The 15,074-nt window shown below is 43.3% G+C and overlaps 1 protein-coding gene across 1 annotated transcript in view; it reads right to left on the bottom strand.

Annotated features, from left to right (window-relative positions):
- PTPN22 (protein tyrosine phosphatase non-receptor type 22) overlaps positions 1 to 15,074 on the bottom strand; it is a 533,173-nt gene that overhangs the window by 294,010 nt on the left and 224,089 nt on the right. Inside the window, exons 5-7 of the mRNA XM_078644425.1 lie at positions 4,311 to 4,349; positions 1,254 to 1,325; positions 1,078 to 1,137 (exon numbers count right to left, since the gene is read on the bottom strand). Of these exons, the coding sequence (XP_078500551.1) occupies positions 1,078 to 1,137; positions 1,254 to 1,325; positions 4,311 to 4,349 (171 nt within the window). The remainder of the gene's footprint in view (positions 1 to 1,077; positions 1,138 to 1,253; positions 1,326 to 4,310; positions 4,350 to 15,074) is intronic.

Here is a 15,074-nt window from a genome sequence, read left to right as displayed (position 1 = left end):
GCACCAACATTTGTATCCTGCACTGATAATAGGAAATTGTAACCAGGGGACAAGACTGTCAACCTTGCCCTGGCCGGTGCTTTAATGCCGAGACATCAACCAGAAAGACCTTGGCGGTGTACACTGCAACTGGGGCAGGATATCAACCATAAGGTTAAGTAAGGCGTGTGGCAATTAAGGAACTCTTTGGTATGTAGTACAATTATTTTTCCTATTGCAGTGAAGAGAGAGGCAGGGAAAGAGAGACACAGATCTTGAGAGAGAGAGAGAGAGAGAGAGAGAGAGAGAGAGAGAGAGAGAGAGAGAGAGAGAGAGAGAGAGAGAGAGAGAGAGAGAACAACTAGTGGTTTATGGAGCTCCTTGGGTGGATTTTTTCAAGCAACACGAGTTGTATGTATTCTGCGATCAATCAGTATCGGCAGCAGTTAGGAATCTGAGTGGCCCAGCCCTGCCGTGCAGGTTACCTGGAAATGCTTGTTTGGAGCAGTGAAGCCCAAGGCTGGCACACCCAAGCATCACCAAGATGGTGACCCTAGACATCATGCAGCATCTTTCTAATCTCTTCTACAGACCCTCCCTCATTCCCACCAACCAACATCCCATTTACACACACTCGCGAAATTAAACTGCTGTTGATGAGAGTTCAGGAAGCTAGGTTCCAGAAAGGTCATGACATGTGAATAAATGTAGGGATAAAAGTTGGACTCCACGGCACTAACGCCTAAAGCATCTACCGACTAGGTGCATATGCCGCCCTAAGCTCTGGTTGTTTCTTGTTGGGACAAATGACCATCTAGGCATGGCAGCTGTATGCATGCGATTCGAGGAGTATGAAAGATAGAAATCCTTCATAGGTACATGCCCAGCTGGTGCCCCCTTGCTGTCTGGTCTCTAGGCACTTACACGGCACTCGGTGCCCACAAGCCAATCTTGCAAAGTACTGATGGTCCGCGTAAAAAACACCTGAAAGACAACCTACTCATGAGGCAAACTGCCAGCATCATCAATATACATTTTGTGATCAGGCTATAAACACGTATGTATAAATAAATAGAAATATATATTGACCATACTTACATTATCAAACTTTACAGTTAGAGTTCTAATCACATAATCCTGTTTGCTATTTTCGGCTACCTAAAGATGACAAAGGTAAGAAAAACACAGCGTCAGATAGGGGAAACGGTTGCTTAAGTATGTATGCAATACACTTTTCAGGCTGATAATGCATTTTTTGCAGAAGGTATACTCACACAAGCGATGGTAAATGGCCCAAACTGAACGGGTTGTTTCCCCAGATCCGCCCAATACCGCTCACATTTTTTCTGTTGAGGTAAAAGATGTTTAACGTGTTACATATGTGATAAGGTTGAAAACATATTTGTGATTCCTTATAGGAGTACCAAATATGAGTTCCTCTCCATGCCCAGAGAAGTGAATGAATGGTGTGCATTATACTTCACTTTCTCCACTACTAACGTTGCTGAACTTTTCATTGATGAAATGTTATGACCTATGTTCCTGGCATGGGTTTGTAGCTTTCTATCTGATAAAGTCTTTCAGGCGGCCTGGTATTTTCTTGTTGAGATTGAAGCCCCTAGTTTCTGGTTGTGGAGTACCTCAAGGGTCGGTGTTATTGCCTTTATTATTCATCAACTACATGGCAACCGTGGCCCTGCTGAAGCAATTTAGAAGATTGAGAGCGCTCATGTATGCATTGACACAGAGATCCATGGTGAGCCAAAAAAGAAAGCAGCTGATCTATACAACTGCGTCGCTACAGTCCAACAATGGATAGGAGAAACTATTTAAAGCTGATTAGCAGAAGAATTTAGATTCTTGCTCCCTTTCAACGTTCTGCTATTTGGAACCAATCCTTCTTCTTTAGCAAAAAGCCAATCCCTGTTCATAGTGTAAAAATCTAGGGATAAAAATGAATGCTGCATTAACACTGACTAGGTTACTATGATTTGCTTTTTCCAGCTGTGGTTTTTGAAGAGAATCATATATATATGTTCAGTACAACAAAGGGTTAAAATTGTCAATGTAGTTATTTCTATATTGGACTATTCTAACTTGGTGTATTTAGGACTTAACTAAATCCATTGAAAAAAGTTATAAATGCTTTAAAGTGGATCAGCCAACTGATATTAAACATTGGCAAATTAATTTTCAACTTGGAATCACTAGCTAAACTGCATTGGCTGCCAGTTCAGCTAATAACCAATTTCAAAGCCCTGTAGAGTGAAAACATAGCCCTCTCAGAAAGGGTTTTTCTTCTTATTCTCTGAAACGCAATCTGAGCTCTAGACTGACATTACTGATAAATATTCCTCGATTTTGCAGATCAATGCTGCAGATGGAACACCCTTACACCCCAAATTAAAACCGAAAGGTTATTACCAAAAATTAGGAAACTGATCGAGACCTGGCTTTTCATTTAATAGGATCTGACTTATTTGTGCATTTTCAGCTGCTCAGCTGTTCGGGTGTTTATTTGCGCCTTATAAAAACAAAAACAAGCACTGGCAAATGCAATAATTCTCACCTATTAGAACCCATTGGCTTTGTCAATGCTTTTAAGCTAATCTGTACAACGTTCCCGGTGGGGTGCAGCAGCCTTATAAGAAAAAAAGCCTATGTCAGCTGGCCATTGTATTTTGTAGGCACATGCACCATGCATGCACCACAAATGTGCTTCCCTACAAAATGACACAGGTGCTTTTTTTGTTCTTTTTACTTGGAGATCCAATTGAATTAAAAATAAAAAAAACAAAAATGCAAAAAATTATTTTTTTGAAGCGTGGGTGGGGTAGCAACATAGAGGATGTTGGTGGGGAAGCAACGCAAGGGTAGGAAGGAGAAGCAATGGACAACAGAGGAGAAGGGCGTGGGTGAGAGGGAACTAAAACTGGGCAGGAGGAAGGGAGCAACACGGAGGGCGAGACAGTAGCATGGAGCGGGCGAGGGAGAAATACACAGGGGTGAAAAACCAATGGGAAACAGAAGACAAGAAAGAGAATACAACATGGAGGAGAGCTGAGGGAAGTAAACAAGGGAGACAGCTGTAAAACACATGCACTCTCATGGAGTGTAGGATCCCAAAACAAAAAGCAGTACTTGAAAAGACAGCCGTGTAAGCTTAGATGCCATTCAAGAGATGGTAAAAAGGATATGCTCCACTGGAGGGACAAACACAAAAATGACAAGCTGGGACACAAATAAGAACCAGGAAAATGAGAGTGACAGGAAGGCCAAGGAATGGTAAGCAATGGGTGGGCTCCCAACCCCTTTAGAGACTTTAGAAAGCCCACAATATGCCTTTCACAATCAAACAGTTGTGCTCTCTGGTAGGTTTGACCTAACCATAAATAAAATAACTAAATGAAGAATTGCAGTGTAGTAACTATCAACACGAAGTATTCCCATTTCAATGGTTATCTAGATTCTTGGGAAATCCAAGACACAACAGGGTCCAGATAGGGAGCCTAGTGTGTATCTAGTATCTTGGATAGTAGGTAAAAAGGAACTACTAAACTTGTGTTGATGGTGGAGTGTGGGTCTGCATGGACTCCAGAGGATAAATAATAACCGCAGTAGTGTAAGGACAGCAAAAACCTCATTCACTCTGTGCCTTATGGTTACTCTTGATAGAGCATAGAGCAGAAAGAAAGTAGTGGCTTTGTGATATTTCCGAAACAGCAATGGAGAAGCAGAGAACACAATGTAAGTGTCTTATCAAGGAACTAACGCAGAGCAGCAGGAAGACAGTGACATGTGATATACTGGATAGAGTGGTGCAGCAGATATTGCATAGGCTGCATTGTATCACGATATACCGAGGGGTAAAGGAGCATGGTGCATTTGTGATATCTAGAATGTAGCATGAAACAGCACAGGGTGGCGATGTCATGTCTTAGATATATTATGCTGGGCAACAGAGAGAGAGTCTGTGGCTGTATGATATTCTGGGTACAAAAGGTGGGATTCAGTAAATGTTTTTTTCATAATTTCGGTAGTAGAAGTGTCTCTTTTCTCCAGTGAACCAAACCCGCAGACATTCAATAAGGTCAAACACTATATGCTTTCACCAGGAAGCAGGAATTGTGTTAGACTGTCTTGAGTTCAGCTGAAAATGTGTTTACAACGCACTCCAAAAACAGACAACTTGCTTGTTAGAGAGCAAGGAAGTGAAATCTGACGGTAATCAAGACGCTCAGCAAAAATAATTACAAAAATAATGCAATTACTTCTATTATGGATCAACACTAAAGTGCAGTGAAGTACAGTGTAGGCAGGAAGTAACTTACCTTTCCCATTTCAAATTCCATGCAAGCCATCACGATGACCTGGGCGGGATTAAACGTTAAGAGATCAGACAAACGTATCAGAACTTAACATGATCATAACTCGGTACTTATATTCTATCCCATCATTCTCACTTTTCCTCGAAGGACAAAACCTCAGCTTTTTGATGATCTATTGGTATCTTTCTTCTTCCTTCCCTTTAATAAATATGGGAATCAATAGTTGCATCACATAGTAACATGTTTGTCATATGTTTCATCTATGCTTAACATCTCATCAAAATAATGATATTATTTTATTGCTTCCATTTAAAATTCAAATCAGCTTCACCACTTGAGCATCTGGTGTACAGATTATGTATCAGTGCCCAGTTCTCCTATTTTTTCGAGACATACTCTGCAGTTGTTCCTAGGTATATACTTTGTGCTAAATATTTCAGAGGACCCATCATCTGCATTATTAATATAGGACCATCTTCAAACCACGCTTGAAAAGCTGACTGCTCTTGTCAGCATGGACTCAAGTATTTATGGGACCCTCTACTTTTATCGCAGATTTTCTGTTTCCCCCTGGTACTAGCATGATGTGCTGGGTGAATTTTAAGAAATTGGGTTACTGGTTGAAGGGATTAAAACCCTTCTTAAGAAGCAACCATAATTCATCTCAGGGTGAATTCACAAGCAAACCCTAAATTAACCTGTGTACAACCCTTGGGTAGCTTTGCACGGAGCAGTCAGGCTTAACTCACAGGAAATGTGTATAGTATTTATGCAATACTGTAAACAGTAACCCAGTAAAAACACACCACACAAGGAGCCAGCAAAAGAGTTTAAACAATAGAGTATTTTTTAATAACTACACAAGGCTAAAACAAAAACAATCCAATCATTAGAGCCTGAGATATTTAATTTTAAAGATCTTAGTAAACATAGCGCCAAAAGCTGTAAAGTGCCAACTGTGGATATCGGATCGTGCCAGACCGGGACATAGTAACAAGTTCAGGCCGACCACGATGCAGCGTGGGCTGACTACAGGGACCGAGTCAGGCCTGATGAACAGTGTACCTTATATTTAGGGGCGTTGTGAGGATCTGCGTTGAAGATGCATCGTGCAGCCAAAGCGATCCGATAGTTCCAAGATGCAGCAAGGCTGTAAGTTGATATACTGCTGCGTCGTCAGCAAAGACCCCATTGACGAGGGCTTGCAATGCAAAGTCTGAATTCAGGGATGCGCCACGCAGTCGGAATGATGAGTCAGTTCTTTAGGAGCCGGGAGTCTGTGATTCAGAGTCCGTCATCATCAGCTGGCTGCCCTCAATGAGGGATGTGAAGGCTTGTGCCCAGAATGCATATGCTGCAGTGGTTCCGATACAGTGACGGGCTGCGATGTAATGCAGATCTTTGCAGTGGTACCTGTCCATGCAGCAGGGGCGATATGTCAGTTTTGCCTGGGGCTGCAACAGAGAAGATGAGTCTGTTCTGCTGGATCCACAGACGCTTAGCAGAACACCTTAAGCCCACTTCCAAGGATCCCGTACTGGAGTGACCCCACTTAGTGGGGTATACTCATGGATGGCAGAGTTCAGGTGCAGGAGCAAGGTTGTTGGAGCCTTCTGTCCCTGAGACTCAAGCCAGGAGGCCAGTCAACTAGCCCTTGGAGTCACTCTGGGGTTCTGGGTTCAAGAGTTGCAGGTCCAGTGCTTCTCACCTAGACAAGAGGGCAGACCGCAAGAAAGCAGTCCAGCAAGGCAGTAGGCCAGCAGGGCATCAGTCTAGCAGAGTGCAGTACTTCGGCAGCACAAAAGTCCTGGAGAGTATCCACAGTTACAGAAGTGTCCTGAAGAGTTGGTGTCTGCAGGCCAGTATTTATACCGAGTTGTGCATTTGAAGTGGGGGAGACGCTTCTAGACTTTTCCCTTTGAAGTCTCCAGGCATCCTGCCTTCGCTGTCCTGGCTCCAGACTAACTACATGGAGTATGCAGCCCTATCTGTGGAGGCACGACACAGCTTATTGAAGTGTAAGTGGGACTGTGCCCAGCTCCTCCCTCCCATCCTGCCAGTGATGGCCCATCCATGCACACCGAAGGTTCTTATTGTGTGTCGCTGTCTAGGAAGAATAGACAAATCTCATCTGACAGCTACACGCAGTAATGTGACCCAGGTACAGGCTAGATGCCCTAAATGGCTAAGGGAGAAGAATGTCAACTTTCTAAAAGTGGCACTTTTGAAATGTAATTTAAAATCCTACTTCACCTTAAGTTAGGATTTTTCATTACAATTCCAAATACACCAAACATGAACCGGTTACCTGTTTCCACTTGGAAATTACAGATTATTAAATGTAATAAGGACATTCCAAAGTTATTATATGAAAGAGTAGTTCAGGTGCAGGAGCTGCATAAAATGCTCTTCCTATGGAAAGTCTGATCGACCTATCCCTGCACAGTGTCAACTTTATGATATATATAAAAAATCGTTATAAATTAAAGCAGAAAAAAACACTGAAATATGCGAGTTGTGGCTAGCTTCTCAAACAACAACTCGTACCCCAAATATAATGCTCATGCGCTGTCCCTTGATGTGGCTGATGCTATTATTTATTGGTTTGAGTATTTGTTGTTATGTAATGACTTTTTGCTTTTAGATGTTGTTACCTATGGGTATAAATATGGTCAGGACACTGGCATTGCATTTGATGTGCAAATGATGATTTGCATAGCTGTTATTCCAGCTATGGATTTCAGAGCTAACTATAACTAGCGAACTTTAGTGGCTAACCTCTAACAATAACTGTACGTTAATGAAGCTTTTTAAAGTGAATTTCAGAAGTGTTTTTTAAACATACCATAAGGTGCTATAATCAAAACCTGCAATACCTTCACTTTAACTGTAGATTTTTTAGTGGATTTCTATTTTTATGATGATGTACAGCATCTAACTTCTATGAATGCATTCCTTTCCCCATTGCGCCTGGTCTTTGGCCATGGCCAATGCGTGTTGGGTGCAGAGCCTGGCCTTTAGTCTTCAAGGGAACAGCCAACCCCTACTATGCACTTAATGAATTGTTCAGCAGGGTTTGGACACATGGTCTGGTCTTCAGCTCAACCACCATGGGCAGTCATCCCCTGCTACAGATAGCCTAAGGCAATTGTCTACAGTGTGCTGGTGGCATTGTAGGACGTAGGAGTTACTAGAGACAAGCTACGTTTTATTATTTTTTGTAGGTCGTTCTCACAAGAATATTTCTTTTGTTTCTGACTGCTTCTGTGCCCTGTGTTTCAGGTGTTTGTCATGACTTTTCGTTGGATTCTCAAATATTTCTTCTCAATCTTTGTCTTTTAATGTTGTGTCATTTTTGAAGTGCCGAACGAGCACAGATCTCTCTGTCCCCTACTTGGTGACTGAAGAGCCCCCATACAATTAAATCCTCCATGTGCTTCTCCACTTTCACACCCTTGCTAGTGAGATTCACTGCTTCTTCTTGAAAAGCAGATCATGGTCCTAAAACCTCTTGTTCCTTAGTCTATTCATTGCTCAGTTTAGGAATGCAGTAGAATGCAGCAGTGACAAAGTGTTATCTTCAAAATTCTTTCGCTGCTCACATAATATCTCCTATTGCAATGTAGCAAGCACTTTTTAATATAAGAGAAGGATATACAACTCTCAACAAATGAAAATCCAAGAATGTCCTTCAAATTGACCAAAAGTTCTCAGACGTAGCTACTGTACCGTAGACTTCATTGTAAGTCCTGCCCTTGTTGCAACACATATTGCATGCACTGAATCAGATTTAAGTTTATTTACTAAATGTGCTTTTGTAACAATTTGAGCTCACCTACAATGCACCTCCATACTGACACAAGTCCAGTCCCAAATATCAAATTTATGAACACATAATGCATTTTTTACATTTTAAATTACTTGTTAAATCAGATTCGCATATTGTATAAATGTGGGTCCGCGAACTGTCCTGGTACTTAAGTTCAAGGACTGCTGAAGGGCTAATGTTTAGATATCTATAACTTTTAATCCTTAATAGCTCACCTGACACATTCTTCTAATTCTAATTTAGTGAAAACTATTAAATGGATTTAAAGCAATCTAAACAAAGGTACGCCTCTGAGTAAAGTTTTAGTGTTCCGTCAAGTTTGATGCTGCAGCGGTCGGTAGGGGAGTACCTGCCGGGGCAGTGACGTGGGGAGGGGGAGGGGCAGGGTGGGGGTTAGTAATTTCGTTTCGCACACTGCATTGCATTTGGGGATTCAGTGCACGCAACAAAATTCGTTTGATTTATTTAAATGTTTACTTACCTGCAAACCTCCATTATCCATACATTACTAACCCCCACCCTGCCTCTCTCCCTCCCCACGTCACCGCCCCGGCAGGTACTCCCCTACCGACCGCGGCTGGTTTGATGTAACTACGTTCAGTGTTCTTTTCTGTAGCGGAAAGCAAAAATTTCTATGGGGGAAGAATTGGAAGCACTGTTTTTTGACCCTAGTGCATCTTCCCCAGAGGGATCTGCATGAAACTTGCATGTCTCGATAATTGTTGTAAAAGTAACTTGCAATGCCAAAACATAAATCTGATAAAGCCGAAAAAGGTTGTGTGCATATTAGTCAAATTGCATCACATTTATCAGTAAATCAAAAAATGTATTTTTAATGCCAATTCTGGCTTAACCATAACTTCTTTCTCGCTACTACTGACTCAGTATATATCTACATTATTTTACTGCACACTCATCAGAAAAGTAACACAAATGGGTTTGTACAGCAATATCACTATCAGGGATTTTAGGATTCTGTGGTATGAAGGAACTTACTATGCTGCAAGGTTATCTAAATAATGAAGCAGACAAGTTCCAATGGGTCTAAAGAAAGAGGAAGAACTGGTTGTCCACATATTATCAATTGACTGTCCACCAATAACCATGATTTTCTAACTGTTGTTCCTCCAGTTGTATTTATACATGATTTATTTTTAATGGACTTTACCTACAGGCTTGAGGAAGTTTAACTAATATGACAATGGGAGTTGGTCACCCTGGATGACTGGTATAATTTTTATGCTGATTTGTATAAAAACAAAAAATGAATACTTGATATGAAACTACACATTATATTTAGGCTATTGTTGACTGAATAGCCCAATGGAGCATAATGCGATTGATGCATTAATGTCTGAAATGAATCAAAGGTAAAACAACTTATGAATTGTATACAATACATAATTCAGTGGCAACCAGGCAACGTAATGTATGTCTTTTTAAGGGGCGTAAGTCAGGTCTTGGGGAAACCGGTGTGTAACGCAGAGCTGTATTCTAGTCTAGAGATGGCTGCTCCTAGACTGTGTTCTTTAGATCTACTGTGGGGACAAAATGGCTGATGTTTCTTATAATTCTCAGTTGATAGGTAGCACTTTCAGCTATGGACTTAAAACGGGGATCTATGATACAGCCTAGGGTTTTCTTTATGTTTATGGGTAAATATCATATCAGGTTCACAAGTCGAATACTGTCAATAGGAAGCTGGCTATTTTGTTGGAGAAAGAGGATACGCAATTCAGATTTTTGAGAGCTAAATATCTATGTATAGTCTTAATTTTGGTGCTATTCCAGGTTGATTCACAGGCTCACCAAGCAGCTTAACCAAAAGGTTAAAGTGTATGAGTGCTAAGAACAATATTTGTGTAATACCATAATGTGAGGGTGTGAGATCAGAAACAGATTTATCAATCTTAATACATTCTAATCTGAAGATCTGAAGAATAAAGTCCATTGGCTCATGCAGGAGTTTGAAAAGAATGCCATGATTGATTGTATCAAATACTGATGACAGATCTAGTAGCATTAGTAGGCTTATACAAATAAACTGGAGGGTGGTGTTAACTTCCATTCGGAAACTTGCTTGTGTGCTCCTGATGGACCAAAACACTGACTGGAAAGAAGCTAAGAGTTTATAGTTGGTGATATGCTCATTAAAGTGGGTGGTAACACATTTCTCAAGTAGTTTTGATAGGAATAGGAAAACTGTGATGGGCTTATAATCTTCAATTAGGCTGGGGTTAGTGGGGTTGTCATTTGTATTGGGCCCATATATCCAATTTTAAGAGCTTCTGGGACAATATTTTGTTGGAGAGAGTTATTAATGAAATTTCGCTAGTGGTGGATAAGAGGGCCTATGTGTGCCTTGACCAGATTTGCAGGCATATTATCATCTGAGTATTAAAATGGCTAGTCCCAGTAACAGATGTCTTGATAATTTTAAGAGACTCCTGAACAATAGCTTGATGGTGAGAGTTATTAATCTAATTTAGCTAGTGGTGTTTAAGAGTGTCTGTGTGCTCCGTGGTCATATTTGCAAGCACAGGATCATTGGAAGGGTTAGTCTCGGTAACCACTGTCTTGATCCTCTTCAACATGCTGGCCAGGAAGGTTCTCCACTTGGCTGTTTTGAGACAAAATAGTTTATTACTAGGGGTGGAAAGGTGTCCACCACAAGTAAAAGTCACTGTCTTGTTAGGTCCAATCAAAGATTTCAGTAATTTAAACCTGAGCTCAGCCACTGGTAGCTGTGGCACAAAGCAGAGAGGCTTAACTTAATGAAAATGAGTAAAGCATTTAGAAGTATCAAAATTGTTTAAAAGTCAAAAATACAACACAATAAAAATCTTATTTCTGTTTTTAAAAATAGAGACAAATCACTAAGTGGAACTGAAGATCTGAGTTTTTTACCGATTTAAGAAAAAAGCATCAAGAAGTGTACAGTGCCAGTGAAATCACTAGTCGTAGTAGACTGGGACCTAGGTGCGATTTGAGTCCAATGCTATGGATTGTGGTCAGAGGATATTCCAAGTAGATTGCTGCAACTATGGCCCGGAAGTAGGGAAGTTTGAAAAAGTTTTCTGAGGAAAAAAGTCTTTTTTGGGCAGGAAAAGCCTGAAATTCAATCAGATGGTGTGGAACTGCCGGTGGGATACTTTTTGTGGTCAGTGCCCCTGAAGCTCTGGAGTAAAAGATTTTAAAAGTTCTCAAATTTCTTTTGGTGTTCAAACACCCACATGAGTACACTTCTAATGGTCCAGGCCCTCGGAGGGAGTCCTTAAATACTCTCAGGATGTCAAGCAGAAGGCATCAGCAAAGTCTAGTTGTCGCAGCTCAACTGGGATTCTTTACAGGGATGAACTTTTTAACCTTTTTTATGTTCCTGGAACCACCCAGAGGATCAGCTTTTAAATCCTAGGACTTTTTCTGTTCTTGTATTTCAAGTGAGAGAGGGTCCACCTTCCTCGGATGTTTCTCACAGGTCACAGATGCCAAATGCAGCATGGTATCTTTTTGCAAGTCCAGCACCCAGCCTTCTGAGGAAGGCTGGGTGAGGGTCTAGATTTCTAGGCGTTCACCAGCCTGTCGGTGGGAGACACTCTATGGCACTCCTAGCCCTTCCCTAGCCAATGAAGTAAAGGTTTCCAGGCCTATCTACCTTTTAAGTAGTTCCTGTTTGCTTTACCATATTCTATTGTTCTCAGTGGAGTCATCTCTATCCATTCAGGTCAGACTATTGTGTGCTTCTAGGGGGAATCTCACACCTCTTTCACACCTCTTCCCAGGCTGAACACAGGCCGCGAGAAGCTGGAGTGTAAATACGAATTAGCATCCAGGAACATCACACAGGGAAAAGGTAGCTTTTTAAAAGTTGCTTTTTTCTTAATATTTATTAAAATAGTTGTTTAATTATTTTTCTAGCTGTTCTCTTTTCCAAGTATTATTATTTCTACATAGGACAGATAGGCCTGCCACACTGAATATAGCTTTCAGGGCCTTATTACTGTGGGAACATGTTAACATTGATTTTTTACATGTCACACTTTTAAATACCATTCACCCGACCCTGTGAGCTGAAAGGCCTACGTAGAGATGACTTACTAATATTTAAACCTGAGGTTTTTACCTATCAAAAATGATTATTTTAACAAATCGCACTACAGGTTTTACACTGCATTAGTCAGGTGACAATGGTAGGCGTCAAGCCATATTTACCTTTGTCCCACTAATGGATGTCACAATAAGTGCTGCATTCTACAGGTGATATTTAAATTATTTTGCCATGGGCATATTTCCGCACCATATATTGTGCCATTATATAAGATTTAAATACGCTAATCAGGCAGTCGTGGCGGGCATGTCTCGTGGGTGGTGGTGGGGCATGGGGAGAGTCGGGGGTGGGTGTCGGAGCGAGGGGAGACGGGATCGGAAATAAATAAAAAAACGTACCTTGAGGCTGGGTCCCGCATCTACTCTGCTCCTGCTCTCCTGCCTCCAACAGGAACAGGAAGCAGGCAGCCAGGCTCCCTCCCCTAAGCCAATCACAACGCTGCAATGCAGCATTTTGATTGGTCTGAACGCTGTGACACGGCGCTCAGCCAATGGCTGGAGGGATGGGCATGTTCTTCATGTAGGCTGTACTGCAGTCTGCATGGAGAACAAGGAAGTGAGCTTGACTGTTTTGGGCAGCCCGAGGGGGCCGACCAAACAGTCATTTTGCACTTTAGGAGTGGGCAAACCACTCCTCCACTGCCCTGCTCAGAGAGCATAGAAGCTCCGCCCACCCACCCGGCGCAAAGCAACAGGACATAAAACATAAAATGACAATAACTCTAAGTTATATTTCTCACTGCATAAAAGCAGTGGAGCGACGCTCCCTCGCCATAGCGGAGGAGCCGACCCTGTAATCAGGGATTTCCAGTTTCCACATGTTTTAGGGGTCTGAGCAGCACATACGCTGGGCGCTAGACAGTTATGCCTCAGTGTGCAAAGCCGAATAACCAGCAACAAAATTTAGCTAAAACTGGGGATGACTATGCAAAAAGGGCATTTTCTCACAGAGTAGCTGAGTTACAAAGCAATTGCAGATGTACGAGCATGAATAGACAATCACTATTAGCGAATTGTACTAATAACTGCAATTATTTACCACTGGCATTTCCATACCGTAGCACAATACCACCTATACCCAACACCTATACCCAACATCAAGATGGCCGCAGGGGTAGAGAGCTCCGAAACCGAACTCCGGGCTCATCAAAATATCACCTAATCAGAGCCCCCCCCAGCGCTGCCTAGCACCAGGAACGCGACCGGAATCTGCGGCGGAAAAGTGCAGCCTGTCCCGCTACAGGAAAGCAGAGTTCTGTTGCCTGATCACTCCTACGGTGAACGGCGCTCCTCTGCCATCCAGCGACCCCAGGACACTCACCCGCAGAGCTGCCGACCGCGTCCGGATCCCTCAGCAATGCCAGCACGGCGAAACCTGAGCTGCATAGTCCCGACCAGCCTTGGAAGACCATAGCTCCTGCAACCGGAGCTCAGGGATTCTCCGCCGACGCTGCCCGCCACGCCTGTCCTCAAAATGGCGGCTCCTGAAGACCTCGCCTGACCTGAGCCTTCCCCCAGAGCCGCGGCTTCCATCATCCGAGGTCGTGAAAGGGTTGAGGGCGCTAAACTTCAGCCCCGACCACCACTGGCAGTGATTAAATTCCCCAACCGGAGCACAAGGACTCCCAACGCTGCCATCCCTCCGCCTGGCTTAAAAATGGCGGCCAAAGAGGACGTCGCCTGACTGGAGCCTACTCAGAAGCCACTTCTCTTCGACACTGTGAGTACTGGCATTCTTTTGGGCACCACCAAGCTTCAGCTCTGACTACCCCACCAAATTAAGCCTTTTCATCAGAGCCCCACGTTTCCAGCCACAGCCGGCCGCGTGCCTGACTTTAAAATGGCGGTCAAAGAGGACGTCGCCTGACCCACACAGAGAGATACTGGTAGATACTGGGGGCGCCAAACAGAGGGGCAACTGGGATGTCCTGCCTCATCATGCAAAGGGAGCTACAGGGGCCCTTGCCATATCTCCAGTGTGATCAGTTCTAGTGAACTCATAACCAGGACACCCCAGAAAAACAAAAGTAGGACTACAACTAGGAGACAAATAAAAATAAATAAATAAATAAATAAAAAAGCAAATGAAGAGAGCAGTAAAGGAAGGGAAAGAGTGCCTTCCACCTAGGCAGAGGCCCTGGGTCTAACTGCCCTGCCCCCGACCATCACCTGCAATCCGTTGCGCAGAATAGCGGACCAGGAGGGCTTGCAATGCCCCACATGACTTCTAACCACGGGTCCTACTGAACTGCACCTTCAATCCGTCGCCTGCCCTACGGGCCACTCTAGCGCCACACCCCTACCTAATCAGGCTCCCCTCCCACCACACCCACGATGGCCCGGGACCAGCCCCCCCTCCTCCACCAGCCCCACTTGCCCACCTTAAACCTCACAGCCGAAACTCCTTCACCATCATTTTCCCCCCACTCCTCTCTACTAAGCTGCGACGCACCTTCAAGCAGAAACTCATTCGCAATCACAAAGAAACCCTAATCACGGACATCTACCACTCGGCCTCCAATGGACCGACCAAGATGGACCTAATATTCCACACTGAAAGACCGGAATACTGGGTCTCCACGATTAGATCGCGGATGTTTATCGCCAAAACAACTTCCACTCTCCACAGCTGCAAACTAACCACGACTCTTCCGTTCAGATCAGCTGGCAGAGGCTACATAACCGTGACCATCTTTACCAATGGCACGGTCCTCATCCAAGCTAACAATGAGAACCTGGAAGCTTTCGACTCCATATTTCCCGCACTCAGGTCAGCCCCTCCCACCCTCCCTATCCTCGCCTCTACGCCGCCTCCGACCACGACCACAACT

Source organism: Lissotriton helveticus, chromosome 5_1 (assembly GCF_964261635.1).
Source record: "Lissotriton helveticus chromosome 5_1, aLisHel1.1, whole genome shotgun sequence".
In the NCBI taxonomy this organism is placed as follows: domain Eukaryota; kingdom Metazoa; phylum Chordata; class Amphibia; order Caudata; family Salamandridae; genus Lissotriton; species Lissotriton helveticus.
Note: the sequence above shows the minus strand (reverse complement) of the source record. Positions and strands in the feature narration are given on the sequence as shown.